We start from the raw sequence: 27,295 nt of genomic DNA on the forward strand, positions 1-27,295 counted from the left end.
TTAAACATTTTCAAAATAGTCGTCCTCAGTGAAATGTTCTGAGCAAACGCGATAGTCCTTGATGATGTCTACAGGTGTGTTTGGATCTATATCTAGAACAAGTAGCCATTGATTCATCAGGTCAGCGTTTTTGGTTGGAATTCCCCTGTTTATTGTCGCAGCTCTTTACAATACAGCGAACACCCATGAATGTAAACTTTGCATTTACTATCTAGTAATTGCTGACTCTATTACTCCGACTCTGAGCGAACTCTCAGTCTCTGCTCCTCACCACGGCGCTTCTCGGGTGCTGCGCTCATCACTCCGCCCAAGTAGCAGTGCTTCGCCTTCTGAGAAAATAGTCCCCAGTATTTAAACGTTTAAAAAATGTCTGTGTCTCATATTACCTTGTTATTTGTACACACTGTGACTATACAAATCACAACATGTAAATAGGAAAATGTTGGCGTTATTTTGTCACTTATTGGGATTAGTATGCTAGCTGTAGCCATTTACATCCAGTCTTTGTGCTAAGCTAGGCTAGCGGTGGGTGCGTCAAACAGACTTAAAGCACGCACGGAGTTGAAAAAGATATGTATGGACTAATCTAACTCTGGGGGATACGGTGAATAAGCTAAAGTCCCAAAAAGTCAAAGTGTTCCTTTAACTGCATCTTTCCGTATCTGGAATCTAAAACTTAAGGAAAAGATTCTGAAAGATGGCAAACGAGCCTGTCAAAGCTCCGTCTCTTTATATCTAATCACCATAAAATGACTCCAGATCCTGACTATTGACCCCAGTTATCATAATTCTATTATTACATTAATTTTTCTTGGTGGCTTCATTTCTCTTTCTAGGCTGAAGTGATTGCGAATTTTTAATGGCTAAAGGGCTGATGATACTGTAATTACATTGTATGGAATTATATTAAGCCATACTTAATTTATTTTCCTGATTATTCTTCACACTGCATCACTTATTAATGAAGCGCTGCTTTCGACAGTAATTTGTCCCCAAGCACAGACACATTTCAAGTCTGCTTTTTGTCCTTTGATAAGAAATGCAATCTAAAGTCCAATAACAGTCTAATAATAAGACGCCCATTTTGCTTTTAAGTTCTTCACATTTTGTGGTCAATGCCATGTTGAGGTTTCACCCTCAGGGGAAAAATACAGTATATAGGTCAGAGAAGAGGAAAAAATTATACCTCCTATTCAGACGAGGACATGCTTCAACATGCCACCCCTGAAGTACTGAAGAACTCTTTAAAGCTTGTTCTTCACCTTTTGGCTTCATTAAAAATATAAATGTATAGTAGTAGATTCAATGAATAAGACAAGCCTGTGATATAGAGAGAGCTGTGTCTGTGCCTTTATGTGAGAGGAACTGAATGTTTTCTGCCCTATTGAAAAAAAAGGCCATTTTGTTCTCCTAACTATAGATTTTCAGCAGGATGCTATTTGTCCATTTGTATCATAGAACATGATGTATAGAAGAGCATTCATTTCAGAGTGTAATCTTTACACAAAGTGCTGGAATCACTGGAGATTGTGTCATTTAAATTCTACTAGCTGTACTTTTTCTGAATGCTTAATATTCTCAGCTCTGTTCAGCTTGCAGTGTAACTGCAGAAATGCATTTATCTGTGAGCGACTGACCATCTGAAAGTGGGTTATTATCTGTCTGGCTTTGCTGCGGCATTTTTGTGAGGACCCATAAGAACTGATCTGACTGTATTCCATGTGAGAAGCTTTAGATTTCACACTTTGCTGGTGTTTCTCAGGCATCACTCTGAGGTTTTCATTTAATGATGGTGCTTGCTAAAACAAGCTGTTACTATTGTTCATCCTTAGGGCAAGAGATTTCTTCTTCCCAAAGTTTTTATTGGTTTTTCGCAACAAATTAGATTCAACAAAATCCCTTGACCCTCACCAACTCTTTTTTCTGGAATAACACCATTATTACCAACGTGATCTCATGAGAATACGTGTGTAGTTCTACGTATATTTACTTATTTTATACACACAAAAACACACTGAAAAAAATGATTTGTTGAATTTAATAAATTTGTTATAGTAAGTGGTTGCACACAATTGATTTTAGCTACATTTAAACCAGGGATGTCCAATCCTGCTCCTGGAGGGCCACTGTCCTGCAGAGTTTAGCTCCAACCCCAATTAAACACACCTGAACCAGATAATTTAAGGTCTTACTAGGGCCTTGATTATCTGGTTCAGGTGTGTTTAATTGGGGTTGGAGCTAAACTCTGCAGGACAGTGGCCCTCCAGGACTGAGTTTGGACACCCCTGATTTAAACAAATGCATTAAGTTGAACTTAATCAAGTTTAGTTCAACTTAATGCATTTGTTTAAATGTAGCTAAAATCAATTGTGTGCAACCACTTACCATAAAAAAAGAATTATTTTTTTCAGTGCATAATACTAAATTTTGACAGAACTAAAACGTAAAATATTTACGTATTGATAGTGTGACGATGCAGGGTTGAATCAACGGAGGAAGCAGGATCCAAAAGCAACAGATTTAATAAATAAACTTGAAACAAGACAGACTTAGATAAGGGAACAAGACACAGGAACAGAACAACCAAACTAAAACAACATCACAAATGACAAGAACCCACAAACACTGAACCAAGACACAGGGTATAAATACAGTGACTAACCAGCTAAACAAGATAACAAGGGGGGCGTGACTAAGAGAAAACACCTGGGGATACTAATAAACTAGAAAAACTACAAAGGACTACAAAACATGACACAGAACAGGAAATAACTAAAGTCCACACAAGATGAGGGAAACACAAGACAGGAATCATTACATAGCCCCCCACTTAAGGAGTGGATTCCAGACACTCCTCAAAAAACAATAGTCCAGGAGGGTGGTGGATCGGAGGCGGAACTGGGGGCGGGATGGAGGGCCAGGCCCATGGAACGGAAGGGGGCCTGGAGACTGCGACAGGACGAGAGACCAGGGTGGAGCAGGCTGTGCAGGCGACCCGGGCGGAGACGACCCTTCTGGCGGCCACGGCGGAGACGACCCTTCTGGCGGCCACGGCGGAGACGACCCTTCTGGCGGCCACGGCGGAGACGACCCCTCTGGCGGCCACGGCGGAGACGACCCCTCTGGCGGCCACGGCGGAGACGACCCTTCAGGCGGCCACGGCGGAGACGACCCTTCAGGCGGCCACGGCGGAGACGACCCTTCAGGCGGCCACGGCGGAGACGACCCTTCAGGCGGCCACGGCGGAGACGACCCTTCTGGCGGCCACGGCGGAGACGACCCTTCAGGCGGCCAGGGCGAAGACAGCAGTTCGGGCGAAGAGGGCTCTGAGCTGGGCAGGACCAGCGGCGAAGAGGGCTCTGAGCTGGGCAGGACCAGCGGCGAAGAGGGCTCTGAGCTGGGCAGGACCAGCGGCGAAGAGGGCTCTGAGCTGGGCAGGACCAGCGGCGAAGAGGGCTCTGAGCTGGGCAGGACCAGCGGCGAAGAGGGCTCTGAGCTGGGCAGGACCAGCGGCGAAGAGGGCTCTGAGCTGGGCAGGACCAGCGGCGAAGAGGGCTCTGAGCTGGGCAGGACCAGCGACGAAGAGGGCTCTGAGCTGGGCAGGACCAGCGGCGAAGAGGGCTCTGAGCTGGGCAGGACCAGCGGCGAAGAGGGCTCTGAGCTGGGCAGGACCAGCGGCGAAGGAGACTCTGAGCTGGGCAGGACCAGCGGCGAAGGAGACTCTGAGCTGGGCAGGACCAGCGGCGAAGGAGACTCTGAGCTGGGCAGGACCAGCGGCGAAGGAGACTCTGAGCTGGGCAGGACCAGCGGGGAAGAAGACTCTGAGCTGACGTGAAGTGCAGGCTCGGCTGGACTGGCGTGAAGCTCTGGATCGGCGGAAGTGACGTGAACAGTCTCTGGATCAGCAAAAGCGACATGAACAGTCTCTGGATCAGCAGAAGCGACGTGAACAGTCTCTGGATCAGCAGAAGCGACGTGAACAGTCTCTGGATCAGCAGAAGCGACGTGAACAGTCTCTGGATCAGCAGAAGCGACGTGAACAGTCTCTGGATCAGCAGAAGCGACGTGAACAGTCTCTGGATCAGCGGAAGCGACGTGAACAGTCTCTGGATCAGCGGAAGCGACGTGAACAGTCTCTGGATCAGCGGAAGCGACGTGAACAGTCTCTGGAATGAGAGCTAATGTGGGAGTACCACGTTTCTCTTCCGTGATCCCCACAGCATATCCCGAATCACTCAGCTGCAGGGCCAAGTTAATATAAAATTCTAAAGTGCCGTGGGGAGAATGCAGTGGCATGGTTGACCCAAGTGGCTCTGATAGCCCTCCTCTAAAAAAGATCATGAGGCACATAGGGTCAATAGGGGTAACATTTGCCAGATTGATAAACTCCTGTACGTACTCCTCAATTTTCCGGTCTCCTTGACGGAGACACATAATCCGTGCTACAGGATTCCTGGGAATCATTGTTGCTGGATCCTTGTTGTTTGGTGGGTTCTTCTGTGACGATGCAGGGTTGAATCAACGGAGGAAGCAGGATCCAAAAGCAACAGATTTAATAAATAAACTTGAAACAAGACAGACTTAGATAAGGGAACAAGACACAGGAACAGAACAACCAAACTAAAACAACATCACAAATGACAAGAACCCACAAACACTGAACCAAGACACAGGGTATAAATACAGTGACTAACCAGCTAAACAAGATAACAAGGGGGGCGTGACTAAGAGAAAACACCTGGGGATACTAATAAACTAGAAAAACTACAAAGGACTACAAAACATGACACAGAACAGGAAATAACTAAAGTCCACACAAGATGAGGGAAACACAAGACAGGAATCATTACAGATAGCACTAAAACGTAAATAATTATCGTACTAACAACTTTATGGTTGTACAAATGTGTACATATTCCTATTTATGTTTTCAGTCGCGTTTATTAAATGCAGTATACTAATTAATTTAATTGAAATATTTCACTCTGTTAGTGACTTATACTGCAAACTCGTTTCGGAGGATTACATGATGTTAAACAAGACTGCACTTTAAAACATTCAAATGAATAACATTTGTAATATTTAGTTTGTTTGCCGTGAGACACAAAAGTCGTTTTCTCCTATAGAACAGTTGACAGTAGAAATATAAAATACACCAAAACACAACATACATTCACAAAAGACATCAATTTTAGGCCCTTTATCCAGCGATCTTCATCTCCATTCTCAGCAGCGACCGTAAACGTCAAATCCCGCGCTCGTTATGATGAATTCAAATTCAAAGTGAAACATTTTTTTTTCCAGTTTTTTGAAAGAAGTCTTATGGTCAACAAAGCTGCATTTATTAGAACTGTATTTTAATGTATTTTGAGTGCAAACCCTGATATATATTTTTTTCAGGATTCTTTAATGTAAAGTCTTTACTGTCACTTTTGACAATGTCCTTGCTGAATAAATAATTAAATAATATATACATAGACACACATTCATTTTTGGTTTAGAACAGAGATACTAACAGTCACTAAAAGTCACTAACAGGGCATTATAGCTATTCAATAAAGGAGTGAAAGAGATCTTAAAAATATGTTTTTCTATGAGTATCTGATCTTTTCAAGGCGGAGGTAAGACAGTATGTTACAGGTTAGAGATTTAAACAACCCCCTAAGATCAAGGTTAAACTTAAATCACTAAGAATAATATCTCAAATTATATGACTTATTAAAAAGAGGTGTGACCTCACTTTATTACTTATTGGGCTGAAATGTAAATCAGTACTGATCAAACCCTTTAAACCCTTTATATGAGCTAATAGGCTAATTATGCCCCCATTCACTGATGGCTTTCTTGTTCACCTCGAGCATTTGATCTTAATTCTTTGTTTTAGGTATTTTAGCTACTGAAATAGTGTAGTTATCAACATAACTGTGGCAACTGTGGCTGTGTTAGGCAGAGAACGCTTCAATGGATGGCTACGTCATATGTGGCAAATGTACCATACAATCTTACCTCATCCCGTGCAACCATGAAGCCATTAGTGTAGCAAAACTGGATCAGGATCTCATAAATATTCTAGATTAATTCTTTGTCTTCAGACAGCACTTTCCGCTTCTTCGTGCACATCTTTGCCCTTTTATTTCTAAGAATCGAGATGGGGAGGGAACATTTCGATTTATTTTGAGTCATAACAAGCCATGCAAAATCTCACACAGCATGCCATATGTATCATGCTTTATTTAAAAGAACGGCTTTGTCTTAAATTGAATGAAATGAAGAGTGTTTTACATGAGTGGAATATGATTGCCCGATTTTATCAAGAAGGCAGATGATGCCATTGGGTAAAATCCATATTACTCAAATACAAAATGTGGCCATTTCAATTGTTTCAAAGTGGGTTCTAATTGACAACGGATGCTTCCGCAAAGTGTCCGTCTGCCGTCTCCGGAACCCAAACACAGCTTTGGTCTCTGATCTTCCCCTCTACCCACCACATGGTGTCTCATCTGTGAAATTAAACTCATTTCTCATTTGGGGGAGGTGGATGGGTTAGGATGGAGAGCTGTTGCCAGACACCTCTCTCCACAGGCCACAAGGAAACTAATGGCCAACTCATGTCACGACCAGATCTCCGAGCAACATCTGCTCACTGAGGTTCACCTGACCCGACAGCACTGCTACGACTCATCGTTATTAGATCATTAATTCTGTTCGTATTTCCTTCCTCTCATTGCAGACAATCGCTGGCAATCTCTCTCCCATTGCTGTCCAACTGAACATGTGATTTTTTCCCCCTGTGGATTTCTTCAAAGCTTTGATGTTCCTCTCTGCTCTGTCTTTTATCAGCGTGTCTGGTGTCCTACCGCCTTCTAGACATACACTACCCATCAAAACTTTGGATTAGATTAACATTTTTTGATGTTCTCTTATGCTCACCAGTTCTGCATTAATATGACCAAAAATACATATTGTGAAATATTAATATAGTCTAAAAGAACTGTCTTTTGTTTTAATATATTTTAAAATGTAAAGTATTCCTGTGATGACAAAGCTGAATTTTCAGCGTCATTACTCCAGTCTTCAGTGTCACATGATCTTTCAGATACTATTCTAATATGTTGATTTGATGCTCAACAAAACGGTTTTCGCTGCTTATTTTTTTTTTTTTTTTTTTGTGGAAACTGTGAAACACTAGGCCTACCATTCAAAAGTTTGGGGTCAGTAAGATTACAAACAAAAGAAAGAAATAATTGAAAACTTTTTTCAGCAAGGAAAATTGATCCGTAAAGACAATGATACAAAAGATTGCTGTTCAACTGAACATTCTGTTCAAAGAATCCTGAAAAAGTATCACAGTTTCCTCATAAATGTTAAGCAGTAAAATGGTTTTCAACATTGATAATAATTAGAAACAATCAGAAATCATGCACAAAGCACAAAATCAGCATGATTTCTGAAGGATCACATGACACTGAAGACTGGAGTAATGGCTGCAGAAAATTCATCTGCCATCACAAGGAAAAAATTGCATTTTTAAATATATTTAAATATAAAACAGTTGTAAAAATATTTCACAATATTACTGTTTGTACTTTTGATCAAATGAATGTAGTCTTTGTGAGTAAGACACTTATTTCAAATAGGTAAATTATTAAAAGAAATTGACAGATATAGTGTACACATATTTCATTTCTCCATTTTCAAGGTTGTCTCATAATAACATTTAGGTGACTGAACTGCCTTTTTTTCTTTCTCATCCAAACTCTCTCTATGAAGGAGCACTTGGCACTTTTAAAACCACTGCACTCTGATAATGATTGTTATGAACGCAGCGGTAATGTTTGCTAAGATGCCGTGTGCTCTTAAGAGTTTCGATGGTTTTGTGATTATAAGCAGTTTTGTTTGCCTTAATAATGATTCATGCAGACTTGGGTAAAGGGTGCTGTTGCCAGGTCAGAAGTAATTCTCTGAGCAAACAGGACAGTGTTTGTTAACTAACCCATCATGCCAGATGCCAAACAGTCTCTTTATCAATTATTTGTGGTGGCTGATAAGGCAAGCAGCACAATTACTCTTGTTCATATTTAGGGTTAGTGATTTAACCTATGTATTATGTTGCAGGTCAATTTGCAACATATTTGAAACACAAAATGTATGTATTTTTTGAAACACAAAAAATCAAGTGGTTTATTGAGAGGTGTGCTGTTCCTTTTCTAAAATAATAAATGGGGGAAAAAATGACTAGGGGCTTGAAACGATAGGTAAATCTCACAAAACCTATCCATGTCCCGATCATAAAAACAAATTCAAATTCAATTTCAATGTTTTATTTATAAGATTTAAGAACCCCCGTTTAGATGTATTCAATTATGACCTTGACTTGGATTGTCAAGAACTTGTACTTGAATTAATTTCCTTTACATATTTCTTTATTTTTTCTTTTATTGATGTTTTCATGAGATTCATCCTGCATTTCATCTGATCGAATAGCCATCCAATCATTAAAAGACCAAGTGTACAGTAAATGCCCTCCAGAACACATTTATGATTGTCTTTGAGGGCATTCCTGGTTGTTCAGGTCACTTATTCCATTATTCAACCTCCAACATAAGAACGTCAGCATATGGAAGTTTGTAAGCAACCACAATCCACACATGAGCGAGCAATCAGGAGTGAGAGTGAGTGTATGGGGCAGACGCGAAACACGAACACTAATTGCCATATGGTCTGAAGTGTTTTGCTACTAGAATCATGAAAGTTATATTCGTTCTGCAGAGACACATTTATATTCGTTCTACAGGGACACATTTATACGTAGGCCAATTCACACTGTCTCTGTGTCTGTTGTCATTGGTCAGTGCTCGGTTTTGCTGACTGAATCGGCATTGGTTGTGTCGTGGAATGTCTGAGAAGTGACATACTGTAATCTGGTGATTGTCCGCGTTGGTCGGCGTCTGTCGGTGCAGTGTGAATTGTGCCTCATGTGCCCAAATGTAAATGGAGAATGCATGCAGAAACAGTCCTGTCGAAACGTAAATACACTGCAATTATGCAAACTATTTGCAAATTACAATTCCACACACCGTATCTAGTGATCGGAGTATGCAGCCACCAGAGCCGGACAGTAACGGAGTACATTTACTTGAGTACAGTACTTAAGTACAATTTTGAGGGATCTGTACTTTACTCGAGTATCATTTTTGGGGAGTACTCATGACTTTACTCAAGTACATTTGAGAGGCAAATATTGTACTCTTTACTCCGCTACATTTCTATCCATAACCGTGAGTGACGGTTGGACGAAACAATGGTGAAGACGCAGCAGTTCCATCCCGGGAATGTGCCAACCCGTGGCCCCACTTCGCCGGACTATTTAAATTTTCTGAACAAGTTAATGATAGTTTTCGCTTCAAGTGTTTGCTGTGTTTACCAATGTAAGCACTGTGGCAGTAGTAATGCAATATTTAGAAAATGTACTCTTGTACCCTTGATACTCAAGTACTTTTAAAAACAAGTACTTCAGTACTTTTACTTAAGTAGACATCTGACTGTAGTACTTTTACTTGTACTTGAGTAAAATTTAGCAAGGGGTATCTGTACTTTTACTCAAGTAATGAAGCTGTGTACTCTGTCCGCCTCTGTCCGCCACCTAGCAACCACACGCAAATACCAGAAATGCACTCAAAAGCACTCAGAACACCTGAGCTATTGCGTAGTAACACCCTAGCAACTAGGGATGTCCCGATCAGTTTTTTTTTGCCCTCGAGTCCGAGTCCGAGTCATTTGATTTTGAGTATCTACCGATACCGAGTCCCGATCCGATACTTCTATAATACATAAAAAAAGAATAAAGAAGAGCGAAAAACAGATCCAGGATGTTCCTTATTTTTGATTTAATTCACCTTATTTTAACATTCAACAACTCTGTTAACAAACAGAGCACTTCTGTGAGGTAGCTTGAACAATCAAGTAATAAATAACATAAATTCTTCACTTTTGGACTTAGTGCAACAGTAAATATAACAAAAGTCGAATATATAAACAAATAGCACCTCAACTTAAAATACCCAGCAGGCATGTAAATAAATAAATAAATAAAAGTGCCACAGTGTTTGCAAAGCCAGTAATGTGCTTTTAGGAACTGCACTCGCCAGTTTCACACTGCACGCGTTAGCAGCACGTATTTTTTTCGGCGCCCATGTTAACAGATTAGAGCATTCACACCGTACGCAGAGGCGGCGCGGCAGCACATAGCAGGAGCAGAGCAGAGCAGGAGTGCCGCGATCGTTTCGGCAACGAGTCTATTTTTGCTGCGCCGCTTACGCTGAATTAAAGTGACAATGCATTGATCATGGCCAAAATACACTGCAGTTTTATCCAAAAAGTGCATTGATGATATCTATTGTGTTTTAAACAGTCGATCAAATGACCAACAGCAATTTAAAAAAAAACAACTGTCCAAAAACAAACTTGTTGCCAGAAAAATAAAAACAAAGATGAACCAAAAGTTATATAAATTAAATTATTAATAAAATAAGCTTCTTGACAAGTCTTTTCTCTTAAATGTATTTGAAAACGAAATAAAGCAATGCCAACTTATCCATTATAGAGTACTCTGTCTGTACACAACCCGCGGTTCAGCCGCGCGTGACAAACGCTGCCAGTGTGAAAGCAAAACGCGCGTGTCCTGCTCCTGCTCACCATACGCACTGCTCCTGCGCTGCTTACGCTCTGCTAACGCGTGCAGTGTGAAACCTGCGTAACTCTGTGCCACCGCATAATTATAGATGTGTTAAAAAATAATGAGAATATATCCGAGTCCTGATCGGGAGGTAACGTCCGATTCCGATCGAGTCTGAAACCACGTGATCGGGCCCGATTTCCGATCACGTGATCGGATCGGGACATCCCTACTAGCAACCAGCCACAACTCACTAGCATTGTGATGAAGAATTTTGGGTAACACTTTAGAATAATGGTCCGACATTAATTGGTAACTATGCAGGAAGTAATGCAGGACAAATACTACTACATTAACACTTCAGCTATACTAATTACTAATATAGAAACAAAATGAACTAATCAGTAAGTAATAGCAAATTTAGGCAAATTTTATTTAATAGTTCCTTATTAGGTAATCAATACTCACCGAATGAGATTAGCCTTATTAAGAAAGTATTAAATATGACAAAATTATAAAGAATCACCAAGTAATTAGATTACTAATCACAATATTATCGTGTCTGAGATGTGAGCAGTTGTTTTGTTTACTCAGAACATGGTCATAAAATGCATTGCTAATCACTCAAGTGTTACCTAATCACTCTTCAAAAACCACTAGTGATCTGAAACATTGTTTTAAAGTGAAAAGCAGGTTTTTTAAGCAGGTAGTTCTTGAAGATATTCTTTTTACAATGCATCAAAATTATTTAAGTCTTCCTGCAGAGGTCTCTACTAGTGATCTGGGCCATTATTTTAAAGTGAAAGTATTATTTTTACTTTAAAATAATGGTCCAGATTACAAGTAGCCCTTGAAGATTGACTAGGTAACACTTGAGTAATTAGTGAGTCATTTTATGATCATGTTCTGAGTAAAAAGGACAATTACTCATCTCTCAGACACAGCACACCCTGATTTTGCCGAGTTAGACGCGTTCCTGGGTCAACATATTTTGTTGATACTGGAACAACATTCCTATTTGAAAATGTTACCCTACCCCTAAACCTAAACCTAATCCTACCCATAAGTTATCCCTATAATCAGAGGGAAATGATCGATGAATAACACTGATGTAGAAGCACTTAAACCTGGTTGTCAACCTAAAATTGACATAAACTGTAAACTTGTCCCACAAACCTGATTGGTTGATTGGAATGTTGTTCCAGGATCAACAAAGATGTTGATCCAAGAACATGTTGCACTTGGTAATATCAGGTTCTGCTCTCAGGACACATTAATGTTGTGGTTAGCAATTCATTGTAATTAGTAATTCTTTACTCTTTACTCTTTGTCATAGTTAATAATAATTCTTAATGAAACTAATCTTATTCAGTAATTGTTGATTACCTAATAAGGAACTATCTCAGTAATAAATGTACTATTACTTACTGATTAGTTAATTCTGTTTCCAGATTCATCAATAGAAGCTGAAGTGTTAATGTAGTAGTATTCATTTGTCCTGTATTACTTCATGCGTAGTTACCTAATGACAGACCATTATTCTAAAGTGTTTCCAAACTTTGCACAGGCAAGTACAACTTGTTCTTCAGATATTGTACAAATCTAGATTGGAAGATACTTAACACTGCATACAGTGGATTGTTACATTCAATTTAATACAAAAATCACTAATTACACCCAAGGATCATTGTTTCCCCCATTTGCTCAGTGGTGGTGGATCAGTGATTTGATCAGTAACTGTTTTCTGGGTCTCTCAAAAAGGAGCTGAATCTGCAGCCATTGCATTAGCAACTCGGATCCTGAACCTTTAGGCCACTATCACATACATTTCGTTTTCAGGATAACGGATTGTTGAAAATTTTGTATTAGATTTCAATTTCAATTTTCTCAATATCCACAGGCTTCTCCCAGAGATGTCAGCAGAGAGAAAGATTTTAGGTTAACAATACAGAGAGACAGGTTTTTATCTTTTTTTTTCCCCTAAGTCCCAATTATATAATATGATCTTGTGGTCTGTCTAATGAGCACATGCTCTATGTTTCAGTCCAATCTGCCATATGTTGTGTGGATCTCAGACATGGTTATTTTCGACAGCGTTCTTCTCATTTACACACACATATGCCTCTGATTTTTTTCCAGCAGAGCTCAGGTGTGCACGTAATGCTGAAGCCTCAGAAACAAACCTGCTATGATGGTGATTATTTTTCAAATCAATGGCATCAAGAATTGATACTCATCCTATATCAAAGAACCGTAAAAACAAAACAAAAAAACATCTTAACCCTTTCGCACGTACGATCACACCGGTGTGATCAGTCTAGGCTGGTCCCTGGAGCGTACGATCACACCGGTGTGATTAGAACGGTCAGTGCATGACGTGATCAACTGCTAAATTCAAATGTGCTTCTGCGCGTTGGCTGGCGCTGAGCCAGAGACAGGCACGCTCAGAGCTGTCATATATCACAACTTTTCAGTGTTTTCAACCACATATGTTATGGGAAACATCTTGAATTGGCTTTCCTCTGCCTCCCTTACGCTGAATGTAAATAAAACAGTAGCAATGTATTTTACTAAAACTCAAAAACGGCAGTCCTCCTTCCCATGCATTTAAGCAAATCAGAGTCAAATAAAAGTGGTGGAGGAATTTAAATATTTAGGCCTTATTTTGGATTCAACATTTACTTTTAAAAAACATGTTAAGAAAATCTGCTGCACGCTAAAATACAGTTTGTCTGTTTTTAGACATATTAGGAATACACTGACTTATGATGCTGCAAAAATTTACTTAATTTACTTATATTAATTATTGTATTTCTTGCTGGTCACAGACGAGTGAAACAGCAATAAAACCTCTAAAATCTTTATATAATCAAGCGGTTAAAGTGTTAGACAAAAAGCCACTGAGATACCATCACTGTCTGATTCTTGGAAAATACAGCATGTTAAATTTTGATAATATAATTGTGTATGCCAATGTGCGACTAGTTTTTAAAATTTTGAATAATATTGCACCACCACCCCTGAAAACATTTGTCCAGCTTTGTTCCGAACAGATGACTAGGAGCTCCAGGTCCACGAGTCGCAATGACTGCAGACTGCCTAAACGTGGCTCGGCTTTTGCACAGACAGCCTTCTTATTTAAAGGCATCAAAGAATGGAACAAACTCCCACAGAGTCTGAAACTTTCCTTAGACCTAAAGGACTTCTCTCGCAATACAAAGAAAGCGTTATTGGAAACCCAGTCGTGTCAGCATAGATAACTGTGTATGTATATATGATTTTTAGTAATGTTTTATTGTAGTAAATTTGGTATGATTATATTAGGACTGGTGGCTGTAATGGGTGTATGATTGATTGAATGAATTAATAGTTGCATTTGAGTGGTCAAATACATTTTTTGTATATTTTGTATTGTAATTCACCTGCTCAGGGACTGCAGATGGAAACTAGCTTAGGCTAAATCTGGTGCAAGGCATCTTTAATTAATGTTTTTTGCACATTGTCCCTGTTAAAATAAATAAACAAACAAACAATAATGTTTATTTTAGGTTTCAGACATATAAAGTACTAAAAAAACAATACATTTAGAGTTTGTAAAATACACACTGATGTCAAAGGAAGAGGCAATAATAATCCTTTCCATTATAATTAGTTATATTCATATCAGATACACATTGTGTAAGTAACTTTAAAGTTTACTCTATTCTTCTCCCAGTTCACCAGCCACTTACTTTTATGTATTTCGGGAGAAGTGGATGAATTCACGTGTTGTAAATCCAACAGATCCGATTCTCTGAACTGTGTCTGCGGCACAAACTAACATGGCGGCGCCCATCGCGCATACAGCTCAACTAACGCGATCGTTATAAAGGTGTTTAAACAACAAAACACTTCAACTTGCATATATTTGACAATCGGAATATCAGCTATTTCATGCCATATCTAACAAATTTGTGAATATTTTGAATAAAAAAGGAAAAATGACATAAAAGCAGATCATCATTCATTCAGCTCTGTTGTTGCTGCGGTGTGTCACGTGACAAGCAATAACGCGTCACCTTGGAAACCATAAAGTGACACATTCTAAATAACGGTCGCCTTGAAAAACTCACACTGGGGGGGTCAGCCAGAATATTTTAAACTTATGTGTGAAAGGGTTAAAGCAATAGGTTACTCAAGAATGAAGGGAAGGTCCCTGAGAAGGGAACGAGACGCTGCGTCGAGAATCGACACAACGGGGAACACCTTCAGCGTGACGCGTCTGAAGCCTGTATGGAACGAGGGTTACAGTCGTAACCTGAGACGTTGCCTTTCGAGGGAACTCACGCTGCCTCGAGAATCGACACATTGGGGAACAAAATGCCCACTGCGCCACACTGAGTAGTACACTGGTATGAAGCAATCTGGCACACTCAAGACGAGAGAACTTGTGAACCCGGTGTAGAGGGCAGATCCAAATCCTTCCTTAGGATTCAGCTAATTGGATTCAAGATGGCGCCAGTGTGTGTGGCAGGCCGTCTGTTGTCTCTAGCCTTAACTGTGTTTGTGTTGTTTTTACTAACTACTTTTAACAATGTGGACTCTCTACTGGTGTATGATCGCCAGATACTGCTGAACATTAGATCAAATATGGATAATATGATAATTTATAATTCTGGTGGATCGAAAACCTTACTTCACCTGCATGAGGTACCTGCGTATCTCTGCCGAACGCCGTTTCCTGTTCGGAAGAAAAGGCGACATAAACGTCGAGGGAAACGTGGCGGCCTGCTGATAAAAATTAAATCCCGTCTGGCAGTTTCCTGCAATCTCCGTAGAACATTAGCGGAGTATCAGATGGACGACTGCAACTATATTTCCATGCGTTCTTTGGATCCTGTTTACACCTGGCTGGTACCGGTGGTCGACGCCGACAAGGAGTCCAGGGCTCCCCGTTCCGTGTCCCCCCGCTTTCGGAGAGGTGGAGTCAACACATCGTGTCTACGGGTGTTGGATCGTGAGCCCCGGATAGCAAATAACCCTTCTCCGGCCAGGATTGCCCTGGTAAATGCCAGGTCGCTGGTAAACAAAACATTTATCTTAAATGATTTTTATACCTCAAATAACTTGGATCTACTGTGCGTGACTGAAACCTGGATGAACGAGGGTGAGTTAAGTCCCTTTTCTGAGATTTTACCCTCAAACTGTGACTTTTTTAACTCTCCACGACTTAAAAGACGGGGTGGAGGAATTGCGATTATTTTTAAGGAAAAGTTAAACTGTCGGCGTGTGATGTGCAACTTCTACTCAAGCTTTGAGCTGATTGTATTTGAGCTGAATCAACCTGACCCAGTGCTATGCGCTGTGATTTATCGTCCTCCCAAATACCATAAAGACTTCATAAACGACTTTTCCGATTTTCTGGCTGAAATCATGCCGAAGTATGACAGAGTTTTAATTGTTGGAGATTTTAACATCCATATCTGTTGCCCCTCCAAGCCATTGGTTAAAGACTTCTTAAATCTCACGGAGTCATTTAACTTGATGCAGTTTGTGGCTAGCTCTACACATGAGCACGGACACACATTAGACCTGGTTTTATCGTGTGGTCTACCTGTTAACAATATTAATATTTGTGATGCTAATTTTTCTGACCACATGCCTGTGTTATTCGAGATTTCTTGTTTCTGTAGTCCTAAACCATTTGCTCCTGCTCGTCGCTGTCGCTCATTTAACTCTTTAACTGCAGAACGGTTTACTGATGTTTTTAATAGCACAAACATGGCCTCAGTGTCCACTCAGCATTATAATACTGATGAGTTAACATCATTGTTTTATACTTCTTGTCAGAATGCACTAGACATTGTTGCCCCTTTCAGGACTATTCGTGCTAAGCCAAAATCTGAACCGTGGCTAAATGACATTACCCGTGCTGCTAGGCACGAGTGCAGGAGAGCGGAACGCCAGTGGAAAAAAGATAGGCTACGGGTTTCGTCTGAGATCTTGAAAGACAGCTTGTTTAAATATCAAAAAGCTGTAAAAACGGAAAAGTCAAAGTATTTCTCAAATATCATCACAAATAATTCTCACAAACCTCGTGTTCTGTTCAACACTATTAATTCTGCTTTACATACATCTCAAAAAATGAATTTGGATTTTTCCAAAGAAACATGTGAAAACTTTTTGCAGTTTTTTAATGATAAGATTGTGACTGTTAGAGCTAATATTGTTCACCCTTCTGCTGATACGTCTTCTTTCTCTGTATGTTCCTTTGTTTTTAATCAGTTTGAGCCAGTGTCTCTTGCTTGTTTGAAAGACATCATTGGCAAAATGAATCCATCTGTTTGTCCCACAGACATTATTTCCCCAGATTTCCTAAAAAAGGTTTTTGAAACTCTTGGCCCTACAATATTATTGATTGTAAACAGTAGTCTCATTCATGGAGTTGTACCCCTACATTTTAAACACGCAATAGTGGAACCATTGATGAAAAAACCAAATCTGGATTCATCGGTTCTTGCTAATTTTAGGCCCATTTCGAAACTCCCGTTTCTTTCTAAAATATTGGAAAAAGTTGTTTTTAAACAATTACTGTCCTTTCTAGACTTGCATGGTTTGCAAGACTTGCATGGTTTGCAAGAAATTTATCAATCTGGTTTTAAATCACTTCACAGCACAGAAACGGCCCTGTTAAAAGTTTATAATGATTTATTATTGGCCACTGACAAAGGTAACTATGCTGTTCTTATGCTGTTAGATCTTACAGCTGCTTTTGACACCTTAGATCACAATATACTGATCTCTCGTCTTGAGCATTGTGTTGGTGTAAAGGGTGCTGCATTACAATGGTTTAGATCTTATCTGGGTGAAAGAACTTTCTCGGTACGTCTTGGGGAATTTGTGTCTTCTACTGCATCTCTTGTATGTGGAGTCCCTCAGGGTTCCATTCTTGGACCGATTTTATTTTCATTATATATATTACCTTTAGGGTCCATATTTAGGAAACACGGCATCTCGTTTCACTGTTATGCAGATGACTCGCAACTCTATCTGCCTTTGAAACGAAACAATGCAAACTCTATAGCACCTTTGTTGAGATGTCTTGAGGATATTAAAGCCTGGATGGCCTCCAATTTCTTAAAGTTCAATGAAGATAAAACTGAAATCATTTTGTTTCGACCTGGTGGTACCATCAATACCCCTGATGTAGATCTTGGCGACTTAAAGTCATATGTGAAGCCCGTTGTAAAAAACTTAGGTGTTTTAATGGACGGTGACTTTAAACTAGATAAACAGATTAATTTAGTAGTTAAATCGTGTTTTTATCAGTTAAGGCAATTATCTAAAGTCAAGTCATTTGTATCTTTTACTGATTTTGAGAAGGTCATCCATGCTTTTATATCATCCCGCCTGGACTATTGTAATAGTCTCTATGTAGGCATTGGTGAGGCATCCCTAACACGTTTGCAGAGGGTACAAAATGCGGCTGCACGTCTATTAACAAGGACACGCAAACACGACCACATTACACCTATACTAGCTTCCCTTCACTGGTTGCCAGTTCGTTTTAGAATTGATTTCAAGATTTTACTTTTGGTTTTTAAATCATTAAATAACACTGCTCCTAAATACCTCTCAGATTTATTACAGCCATATGTTCCATCCAGAGCACTTAGGTCTGCTGGGCAACTGCTTTTAGTCTCCCCCAATGCAAGATTAAAGAGCAGAGGTGACCGCGCCTTTGCAGTAGCGGCCCCGAAACTCTGGAATAATTTACCTTTGTACATCAGGCAGGCACCCTCACTTGCTGTTTTTAAAGTACAGTTAAAAACATATTTGTATAGTTCTGCATATAACACAGTATGAGAGTTACCTGTTATGAGTTCTTTTTAAGTGTGTGTTATAATCCATTATTGTATTTATTGCTTTTTTATTGTGTTTTTATTTATTTTATTTTATTCTTTTCAGTTTTACTGTTTATTTTATATTGTATGTACAGCACTTTGGTGAACACCTGCTGTTTTAAAAAGGTGCTCTATAAATAAACTTTGATTTGATTTGATTTGATTCTTAGGTAACCCAAAACACACAAGCAGCTGGTCCGACTTCCTCCAGCCCAAGGACCTGTGTACGTAGTCCTCCAAAGCTCGGACCGGGCATAATAGATGTAACCTAGCTTGATCATCCGACACATGCGGTGGAGGATGGAATGCCTGCAGAATTATAGACTGTGCCACATTTGTAGGCACCTTAGGCACATAGCCAGGTCTAGGGTGGAGAATAGCTCCACCGAGGGCACAACAGATAGTGCCTACAGGTCCCCAACTCTTTTTAGGGACGTGATAGCCAGCAGGAAAGCTACTTTTAATTATACAAATTTCTCAGACACCTCATCCAAAGGTTCGGAGGGTGCCAGGGATAACCCTTCAAGAACCACCGCCAGGTCTCACATGGGGACACTGGACTGGATGACAGGCCTCATCCTCCTAGCTCCACGAAGGAAACGTACTATAAGGGGGTGTCTCCCTAAGGTGCCCAACCTTATAGGCGTGTGGAAGGCAGCTATGGCCACCACATAAACCTTAAGCATGGATGAGGAGAGCACATCAAAGAAGCAACTCTGGAGTAACTTAAGCACTTAAGCCACTGGGCAGTTAACTGGGTCCAACTGATGTTCTCTGCACCATAAATTGAATACATTCCATTTTAATGCATACAGTTTCCTCGTGGAGGGGGCTCTAGAGTTTAGGATGGTCTCAACAACCTCAGTTGAGAGACCAGCATTTACGAGTTAGTCCCCCTCAGTGGCCAGACCCACAGCTTCCACAGTTCTGGCCGAGGGTGATGTATTGTGCCCCCGGCCTGAGAAAGAAGGTCCCTCCTGATCGGGATTTGCCATGGAAGGCCTGCTAGAAGAGCTATAAAGTCCAAAAACCATACTTGGGCCAGCCAGTATGGGGCTACTAGGAGCAAGCTGATCCTGTGCCGCCGGACCCTCTCTAGAACCCCTCTGAGCAGAGCGATCGGGGAAATGTGTACAGACGTTGCCTCGGCCACACCTGCACCATGGCATCCAGTCCCAGGGGAGCTGGATGCGTGAGGGAAAACCAGAGCGGGTAATGTGTGTTTTCTTGAGAGGCGAACAAATCTACTTCCGCCTGACTGAACTTCCTCCATATCATCTCCACCGTCTTGGGGTGGTGTCTCCATTCCACGGGCCTCAGCCCCTGCCTCGACAGGATGTCTGCTCCCACATTTTTGTCCCCGGGAATAAACATTGCTCTGATTGAGAGTAGTTTGCCCTGGGACCACAGAAGAACCTGATGTGCCAGTCTGCCAGTCTGACAGTGCTAGGCTGAATGGAAGAACTCTGTATTGATACGCTTTTCCCCCAAAAAACGAACCTCAGAAACTTCCTGTGATGGGGAAGGATGGATATGTGGAAGTACGCATCTTTTAGATCTATCGTGACAAACCAGTCCTCGGACCTGATCTGACTCACGATAATAGGTATGGTTAACATTTTGAATCTGAATCTCCTCAGAGACCGGTTCAATACCCTGAGATCTATTATGGGCTTCCTTTGCTAAGAGGGACTGAACTTCTTGTTCCATGACCCGACCCTGCTCAGGGCTGACCAGCGTGTGCACAACACTGTGATTTGACGGGCGGACACTGTGATTTGCATTCACTGGAAACCGATGCGTGCCGAAGCACACTTAACAGAGGGAAGCAAACATTGATTTCCTGAGGGCTCCGCGAAGGAGCAAGATGTTGATGCTCGCTCAGGGGGGGGATCACTCTCAGAGGCCTGCGCATCGTGTCAGGACCTCTTCGCCAAAGCCTTCCTCGCCTGAATGAGAGTCCTCAGATCTGTCTTCGGCTTGGAGGACTTCGGCTGAGAGTGCTGCCTCTGGCCCCAGGCCTTTTGTGGGGGGGGCACGAGAGGCAACACTCTCCTTCTGCTGCTGCAGGTGCGAGGGGCTGGCGGCTGCCTCGCGGGACTGCCCCCTGGCAGCAGACCCACAAGACCTGGAATGACGGCAGGGGATGAGTTGTTTGAATGCGGCTGACTGTCGCTTCGCCTCCTGAAACCTCTCGACGACAGTATTGACTGCGTCGCCAAAGAGGCCAGAAGGCGAGAGCGGGGCATCGAGGAGGAAGGTCCTGTCCTTCTCCCCAATGCACAACAGGTTCAGCCACTAGTGTCTCTCCGTTGCTACCAATGCTGACATGGAGCGGCCGATGGCACCTGCCATCTCCTTGGTAGCATGGCTCGACAGCAGTCAGCTGCTCGACACAGTTCTTTGATATCGTCGAGGGCGGCCTCCCCGCTGTTGTCCACCTCTTTGAGGAGGTCGGCCTGGTATGCCTGCAATATCCCCATAGTATGCAGGCATGCACCAGCCCGACCTGCCGCCATATATGCTTTCCCCACCAAGGCTGATGTAGTATGGCAGGGCTTGGAGGGGAGCGCCAGAGCTCTCAGGGACGATGCAGCATCGGGTGAGAGATATGATGCTAATGTCTCTTCAACCCGTGGCATCGTCCCATAGCCCTTATCTTTCAAGCCCACGATGGAAGAATAAATATGAACATTGGGGCTCGACAGACGGGATGAGAAGGGCTTATTCCACGATCTTGACACCTCGGTGTGGAGATCGGAAAAAAATGGGAGGCTCCGGCGCGAAGGCTGTTTCTCTGCTGGCCAATCGATGTTTAATTTGGCCACTGCCTGGGTCACAACCTCCAGCAGCTCCTCGAAGGCAGGAGAATGGGGTGGTGAATCCTCACATTCTCCTGCCTCGATGCTCAAAATATCTAACTCATCGGAGCCAGATAATTCGAGCATCGGGTCTTCGTCACAGGCGGAAGAAGCCGCAGAGCGAATGTTGAAGCCATCTCAACATCATCTGCCAGCTCCATTTGCGATCCCCATGAGAGCAGGTGCTGCGCTGACTCGACAGACGTGGGACCTGACCCACGGGGAGCGCGAGCCTGGCCTGATTCATCGAACAGGCTCAGGCGGGAGCAGAGCATTCAACCCCAGCATGACAAAATATCTGACCTGAACCAATGTATCTAGCAGCAGATCAGAGCGTCCTCCTCTCCCATGGGAATCAGTCCCCCGAGGAGCACACACAGATGTTTCGAAATCTGGTCCCCTTTGTGCAATACGACGATATCAGCCTCTGTGTAGGTAGACGGCCCTCAAGGGACGTTCCACGATTACGTCAAGTGGGTATTACATAAGTGCAGATCCCCTTTCATGAACAGAGAGAGTGAGGAGAATCAAAACTTTGCACCATCAGCCACGCCACCAGCGTACATTATGACAGTGTCCACTGCAGACTCACAGTGCCAGCTCTTCACACACCTCAACACATTAAACATGTTCAATACTAAACAACTACTTCGCAATCTTTGTTCTTTTGTCCATTCTACCATTTTCTTCTTATTTTCCAATGTCAGACATACCATTTTTAAACTCTGCCTAAACGGCCAACAGCAATCCTGTTGAGTCTTCTTGAGTCAAAAAAGAGTTTTGTAGATGGAACTGCTGTTCAGTGAAGCTGCCAGCTGAGCACTAGTGATAGGCCTGTTTCTCAAACTAGAGACTGATTTTTTTTTTGTACTTGTGTATTGCTGTGCATCTGGGATGACAATTTCTTTCTAAAATCCAGTTTGTTTTCCTCTTTCAAGACAGGAGTGCATTGAATAATTTCTCTCAAAAGAACATTAGAAAAATTTGTGTCTTGAGAAGTGTTTGTGATTTTTAAAATAAAGAACCCTGAGAAGTGTACACAATACTTCATCAACTGAGACATATTGAAATTTGTTAAAGAAAACGGCTCAGGTTACGACTGTAACCCTAGTTCCCAGAGAAGGGAACGAGACGCTGCGTCGATGACGCTTTGGGAACACCCCTGCGTGATTGCGTCTGAAGCACGTATGTCAACTAGTCCAATGGCGAGAGTGAACGTTATGGGTGGATGACGTCACGACCAGGAAAGGATAAAAGAAAATCCGGTCTGACTGGCGTTAGCTTCGATATAGCAAGTCAGTCACAGGAATGCAGCAAGTATGGCAGGGCGACGCAGCGTCTTGTTCCCTTCTCAGGGAACTAGGGTTACAGTCGTAACCTGAGATGTTCCCTTTCAAGGGAACTCAATCTGCGTCGACGACGCTTTGGGAACGACAATACTTAAACGCAAGACTTACAAATGCCTGTATGGGAAACTGTGGCACTAAGTCATAAGCACCTGAGACCCTTGAGCAGCATCCAGGTCCAGTCTATAAAACCTCACAAATGTGAGCGGGGAAGACCAGCCCGCCGCATCACACACCTCCTGTTGGGAAACCCTTGAGAGTAAGGCTTTGGAGACCGCCATACTCCTAGTAGAATGAGCCCTGACCACCAAGGGTGACGGTTGGCCAGAGGATTTATAAGCAAGAAAAATAGCCTCAACTATTCACTTGCTGATTGTCTGCTTAGATGCTGGAAGACCTTTCTTAGGTGATCCAAAGCAGACAAACAGCTGGTACGAATTGCAGGCTTCAGCCTCAAAGTTCCACGGAGGAAACTAATAATCAGAGGGTCTCTCCCCAGAGATGCATTACCCACAGGGACATGGTAAGCCGCAATGGCCGCCATGTAAACTTTAAGGGTGGAAGGAGATAACCCTGCTGAAAAGAGATCGTGCAAGAACTCGAGCACTGTACCATTTGGGCAGTTAACTGGATCCCATTGATGCTGATTGCACCAAGAAATGAAAACCTTCCATTTCAGGGCATATAATTTCCTCGTGGCTGGAGCTCTAGAGTGAAGCATGGTCTCCACAACCTCGGTTGAGAGATCAGCATCTATGAGTTGGGCCCCCTCAGAGGCCAAACCCACTGGTTCCATATTTCTGGACGGGGGTGAAGGATTGTGCCCTCCGCCTGAGATAGAAGGTCTCTCCTGATCGGAATTTCCAAGGGAGAGCCGTCGAGGAGAGAGATCAGGTCCGTGAACCAGAATCGTCTCGGCCAGCGAGGTGCTACCAGTAGTAGGCTTAACCCCCTGGGGTCGGCGGTATCGCCGGCGATACCAGCTCGCTTTTTTTCTTATCAGTCCAAAAGAGATTCATTTTGCTCTGTTGACTTTGATATTACAAACAAGTTTCATACATCAATCGATCCTGTTCAGTGTGTATTATTTTTGTGTATACTCACAATAAAAACAAAGTGTTGTGCTTTTTGCCAAAAAATAAACATGATGCGAGTTCTGCCTTCTCTCTGTCAGTTAAGTCCATTCTGAAACGCGTCCGAAAATGAACTGTAACTCAGCGAATACTCAGTCAAACAGGTATAAACAGGTATAAAAAACAAATATTCTCAGCTTGTGAAATCTGTATTAAAAGAGAGCGATTCCAGTCGAGCTCATTAGAGCTCATTCAAATGTAATGTGACCAAGCCCCGGAGAGCGCGCGCTATTCAAACGCAAATTCTGAGAACCATTTCAGACCTGTGAAACGCCCACATCAGCTGTAAACACAGCGCGCCGCGAGTGAGGCATAATATAGCCTACCTAATAATCCTGGAGAAAAGTTTCCTCAGAACAGTTATCTTTTATCAAGTGTTAATGTGGAATAACGTTATGGAATAACGTTAGTGTAGGCCTATGTAAACCGCAAAAAGATGAATCGCGTTTCTATAATATGAATCGCGTTTCTGTGAGATGAATGAAGGGTACATATTTGTAAAGACTGTTTAGCCTAAATATGAATCGCGTGTCTGTGTGTGAAAGAATAAACCGCTTTAATCAACTAAAATGCTTTGCTATACTGAGATGAGTAAAAATCGACTGAAATATGTTGAAATAAAATGTCTTTGTATAAGCAACGTATTAAACTGCAAATTAACATTTATATGCCCTAATATTTCATAAAAACAACGTTACAGTCAGGCGAAATATGAAAGAACATTTTGTTGACTAGATTTGAGAACAGTTTTTACTGTAGAATATACTGCCACATCAAATAAGCTTTTGTTTAGCAATTTCTGCTCATATGTTCTATATATATATATATATATATATATATATATATTAGGGCTGCCAAAGTTAGCGCGTTAATAACGCGTTAACGCAAAATCATATTAACGGCACTATTTTTTTTAACGCTCGATTAACGCAGCGCGTATTTTCTGTTTGACCCGTGGCCCAAAACCTAGTTGGAGAAATGGAGATACACAGTGTTGCCAACTTAGCGACATTGCAGACCCATTTAGCGATTTTTTCCCTTCAACAAAGCGCCCAAACCTTATTTAGTTTCTGAGAATCTACCGGTGCCGCCGGTACTGCTCTCCCAGGACGCGCGCGCGCCTCTCTCTCTCTCGCTCTCTCTCTCTCTCGCTCTCTCTCTGCGTCTCGCGCTGGAGAGAGGAGCAGCGCTTTAATTCAGTTAAACACAGATATGATGTTGCTTCTCTAATTTTACATGCAAGTATAGCCGAAATCGCAAAACAGATATTGTGTTTATCTTATGTGTATTTGATTTAATCAGACGACGGCTCGATTATCAGGATTTTTGTGCAGATTAACATCTTGGCAGGGAGAGCTGGTTATGTCTTAAGCCTGTTTTATGCTTCTGCGTCGAACTGCCGCCGTAGCTACGTCGTAGGCTGTGTGTAGCGCGCGTACCCTGACGTGCACCTCTCCAAAAATGTAACAACGCGTCAATTCTACGCGGACACAAGCGCTGTGATTGGTCTGCCAGAACCCCTCCCTCGGGGTTTCACACGCTCCCTAGGTACGCGTCAACGCGGACAACGACATAGAAGTATAAATTAAAACCAACACGTTGCCTACGGCGTATAGGCTCCGGCGTAGGTCCGACGCAGAAGTATAATGAGGCCTTTAATGGGTCGCGTTTCAGTCACCATTTCATATTCATTCCGTTGTTTGACAACAGAAACAGTAAAATATACCAATGAAAACAGTTTTATTGAGAATTTAGCTTCATCAAAATGGGCACAGAGAGAGACAAACTATAATGTAGCCTAATAATAAATAATAAATGTACATTTAGCATTTTCAGAAGAGCTGCCCTGTCATGCAAAAATCTAAACATGATTGTGTTAATTGCTGAGTGCAAAGAAAGAGAAGTAATGGGAACCTGGTATTTATTTGTTCTTTCTACATGTGTCTAATAGACATGAACAAGTTCTTTGAAAAACATCTATGACCTTTGAAACATGTCTCGTCTTCATGCTCTATGTTGACTATGGTTTCAATAATAAACATACATTTGCATAAAGCATCCACATTTATCCATGCCCACGTTGATTAGAGTATTACAAACTTGAAAAGTATTCATTTAAGGTACATTTAGAACAAATAAAAAAATGTGCGATTAATCACGAGTTAACTCATGACAATCATGCGATTAATTGATTAAAATTTGTAATCGATTGACAGCCCTAATATATATATATATATATATATATAGCTATATTCAAACTAATGAATACATATGATAAAATGTAGGCCTATAATCATTTTTTTACAAAGAAAGAGTACACTTGAAATATTGTTGAAATTGTAATTATTGTTGTAATTGTAACCTTTTTAATAAAATAGCAAAACATATTTACAAGATAGATGTAAGCAAAATCTTAAATTGTCAATATAAGTCTTCTTCTAAATATATCTTTTGTCCTTGCATTTATTCTTGTGGCTCAGTCAGTGTCACACCTGAATGAATGGCTATGCAAGTCATTACGCATAATGGGTGGGACATTGTATTCTCAGGTGTAAACTACTCCCCCTTTACGCCCCCCTCGCATATTGGCTTTCCAAGCAAAACCTGTCTTACACAATTTAAATCAATTTATTGTTTTATGTGAACGATAAAGCAAGACTATTTTCACATAATTTTGAAGCCAGAACTCGAAGCGACAACATCCATTAGTCAAAAGTCTTGTGACACATATTTAGTATGTTTTTTGTGGTCTTATTTCAGCAATTTTCATTTTAATTTTTTTCAATAACCACGCATAAACATTATTATCTTAAAAATACAAACATGTACATACATGTTGCTCACATATTATGGTAGCCCTGTTTGTGCTATATAGAGTGAATTTACACCTTTGCCATTAACATGTTTATAAATAACTGAAAAAAGCACAAATGTCAGGGCATGTCAGAACATCCCAAGGGCCCCAAAAACACCTTAGACCCCAGAGGGTTAATCCACCCCGGCGGACTCTTTCCAGAACTCTGGGGAGCAGAGCAACTGGGGGAAATGCAGCCTCGGCCACGTCTGTACCATAGCGTGGGGAAGGAACCCGGGGGGCTGGAAGTGTGAGGGAAAACCAGAGTGGACAGTGCGTCGTGTTCTGAGATGCAAACAGATCCACTTCCGCTCGGCCATAAACTTCCCATATATACTCCACCACCTAGGGGTGGAGTCTCCAATCCCCTGGCCTCAGCCCCTGTCTCGACAGGATGTCTGCTCCTATATTTTGGTACCCCTTCCATTACCGCTCCCCAGCCAGTGAGGGAAGCATCTGTCGAGAGCGCAACTCGATGGCAAAGAGCTCCCAACACTGGACCCTGGGATAGGAATGAGGCCTGAGGCCTGACAGTTTCTCAAA

General features: G+C 41.8%; 2 protein-coding genes across 3 annotated transcripts in view; one reads left to right on the forward strand and one right to left on the reverse strand.

Annotated features, from left to right (window-relative positions):
* The window catches only part of pde4cb (phosphodiesterase 4C, cAMP-specific b), a 120,626-nt gene that overhangs the window by 45,562 nt on the left and 47,769 nt on the right, over window positions 1-27,295 (forward strand). The window lies entirely within an intron of this gene.
* LOC311282045 (uncharacterized protein) lies at window positions 2,466-4,617 on the reverse strand. Its single transcript, XM_084395565.1, has 2 exons — window positions 3,788-4,617; window positions 2,466-3,623 (listed from the first exon to the last, which is right to left on the reverse strand). Exons 1-2 carry the CDS (start codon window positions 3,915-3,917, stop codon window positions 2,815-2,817), a joined length of 939 nt encoding a protein of 312 aa, XP_084251691.1. The 5' UTR covers window positions 3,918-4,617; the 3' UTR covers window positions 2,466-2,814.

This window comes from Rutilus rutilus, assembly GCF_951802725.1.
Source record: "Rutilus rutilus genome assembly, chromosome: 22".
NCBI classification, from domain to species: domain Eukaryota; kingdom Metazoa; phylum Chordata; class Actinopteri; order Cypriniformes; family Leuciscidae; genus Rutilus; species Rutilus rutilus.

Bases quoted from the DNA above. Each gene is read 5' to 3' on its own strand.
- LOC311282045 (XM_084395565.1), bottom strand. From the start codon at position 3,917: ATGTCGCTTTTGCTGATCCAGAGACTGTTCACGTCACTTCCGCCGATC. The intron at 3,624-3,787 runs GTCTCCTTCGCC...TGCCCAGCTCAG, and splicing joins CTGGTCCTGCCCAGCTCAGA to AGCCCTCTTCGCCGCTGGTC.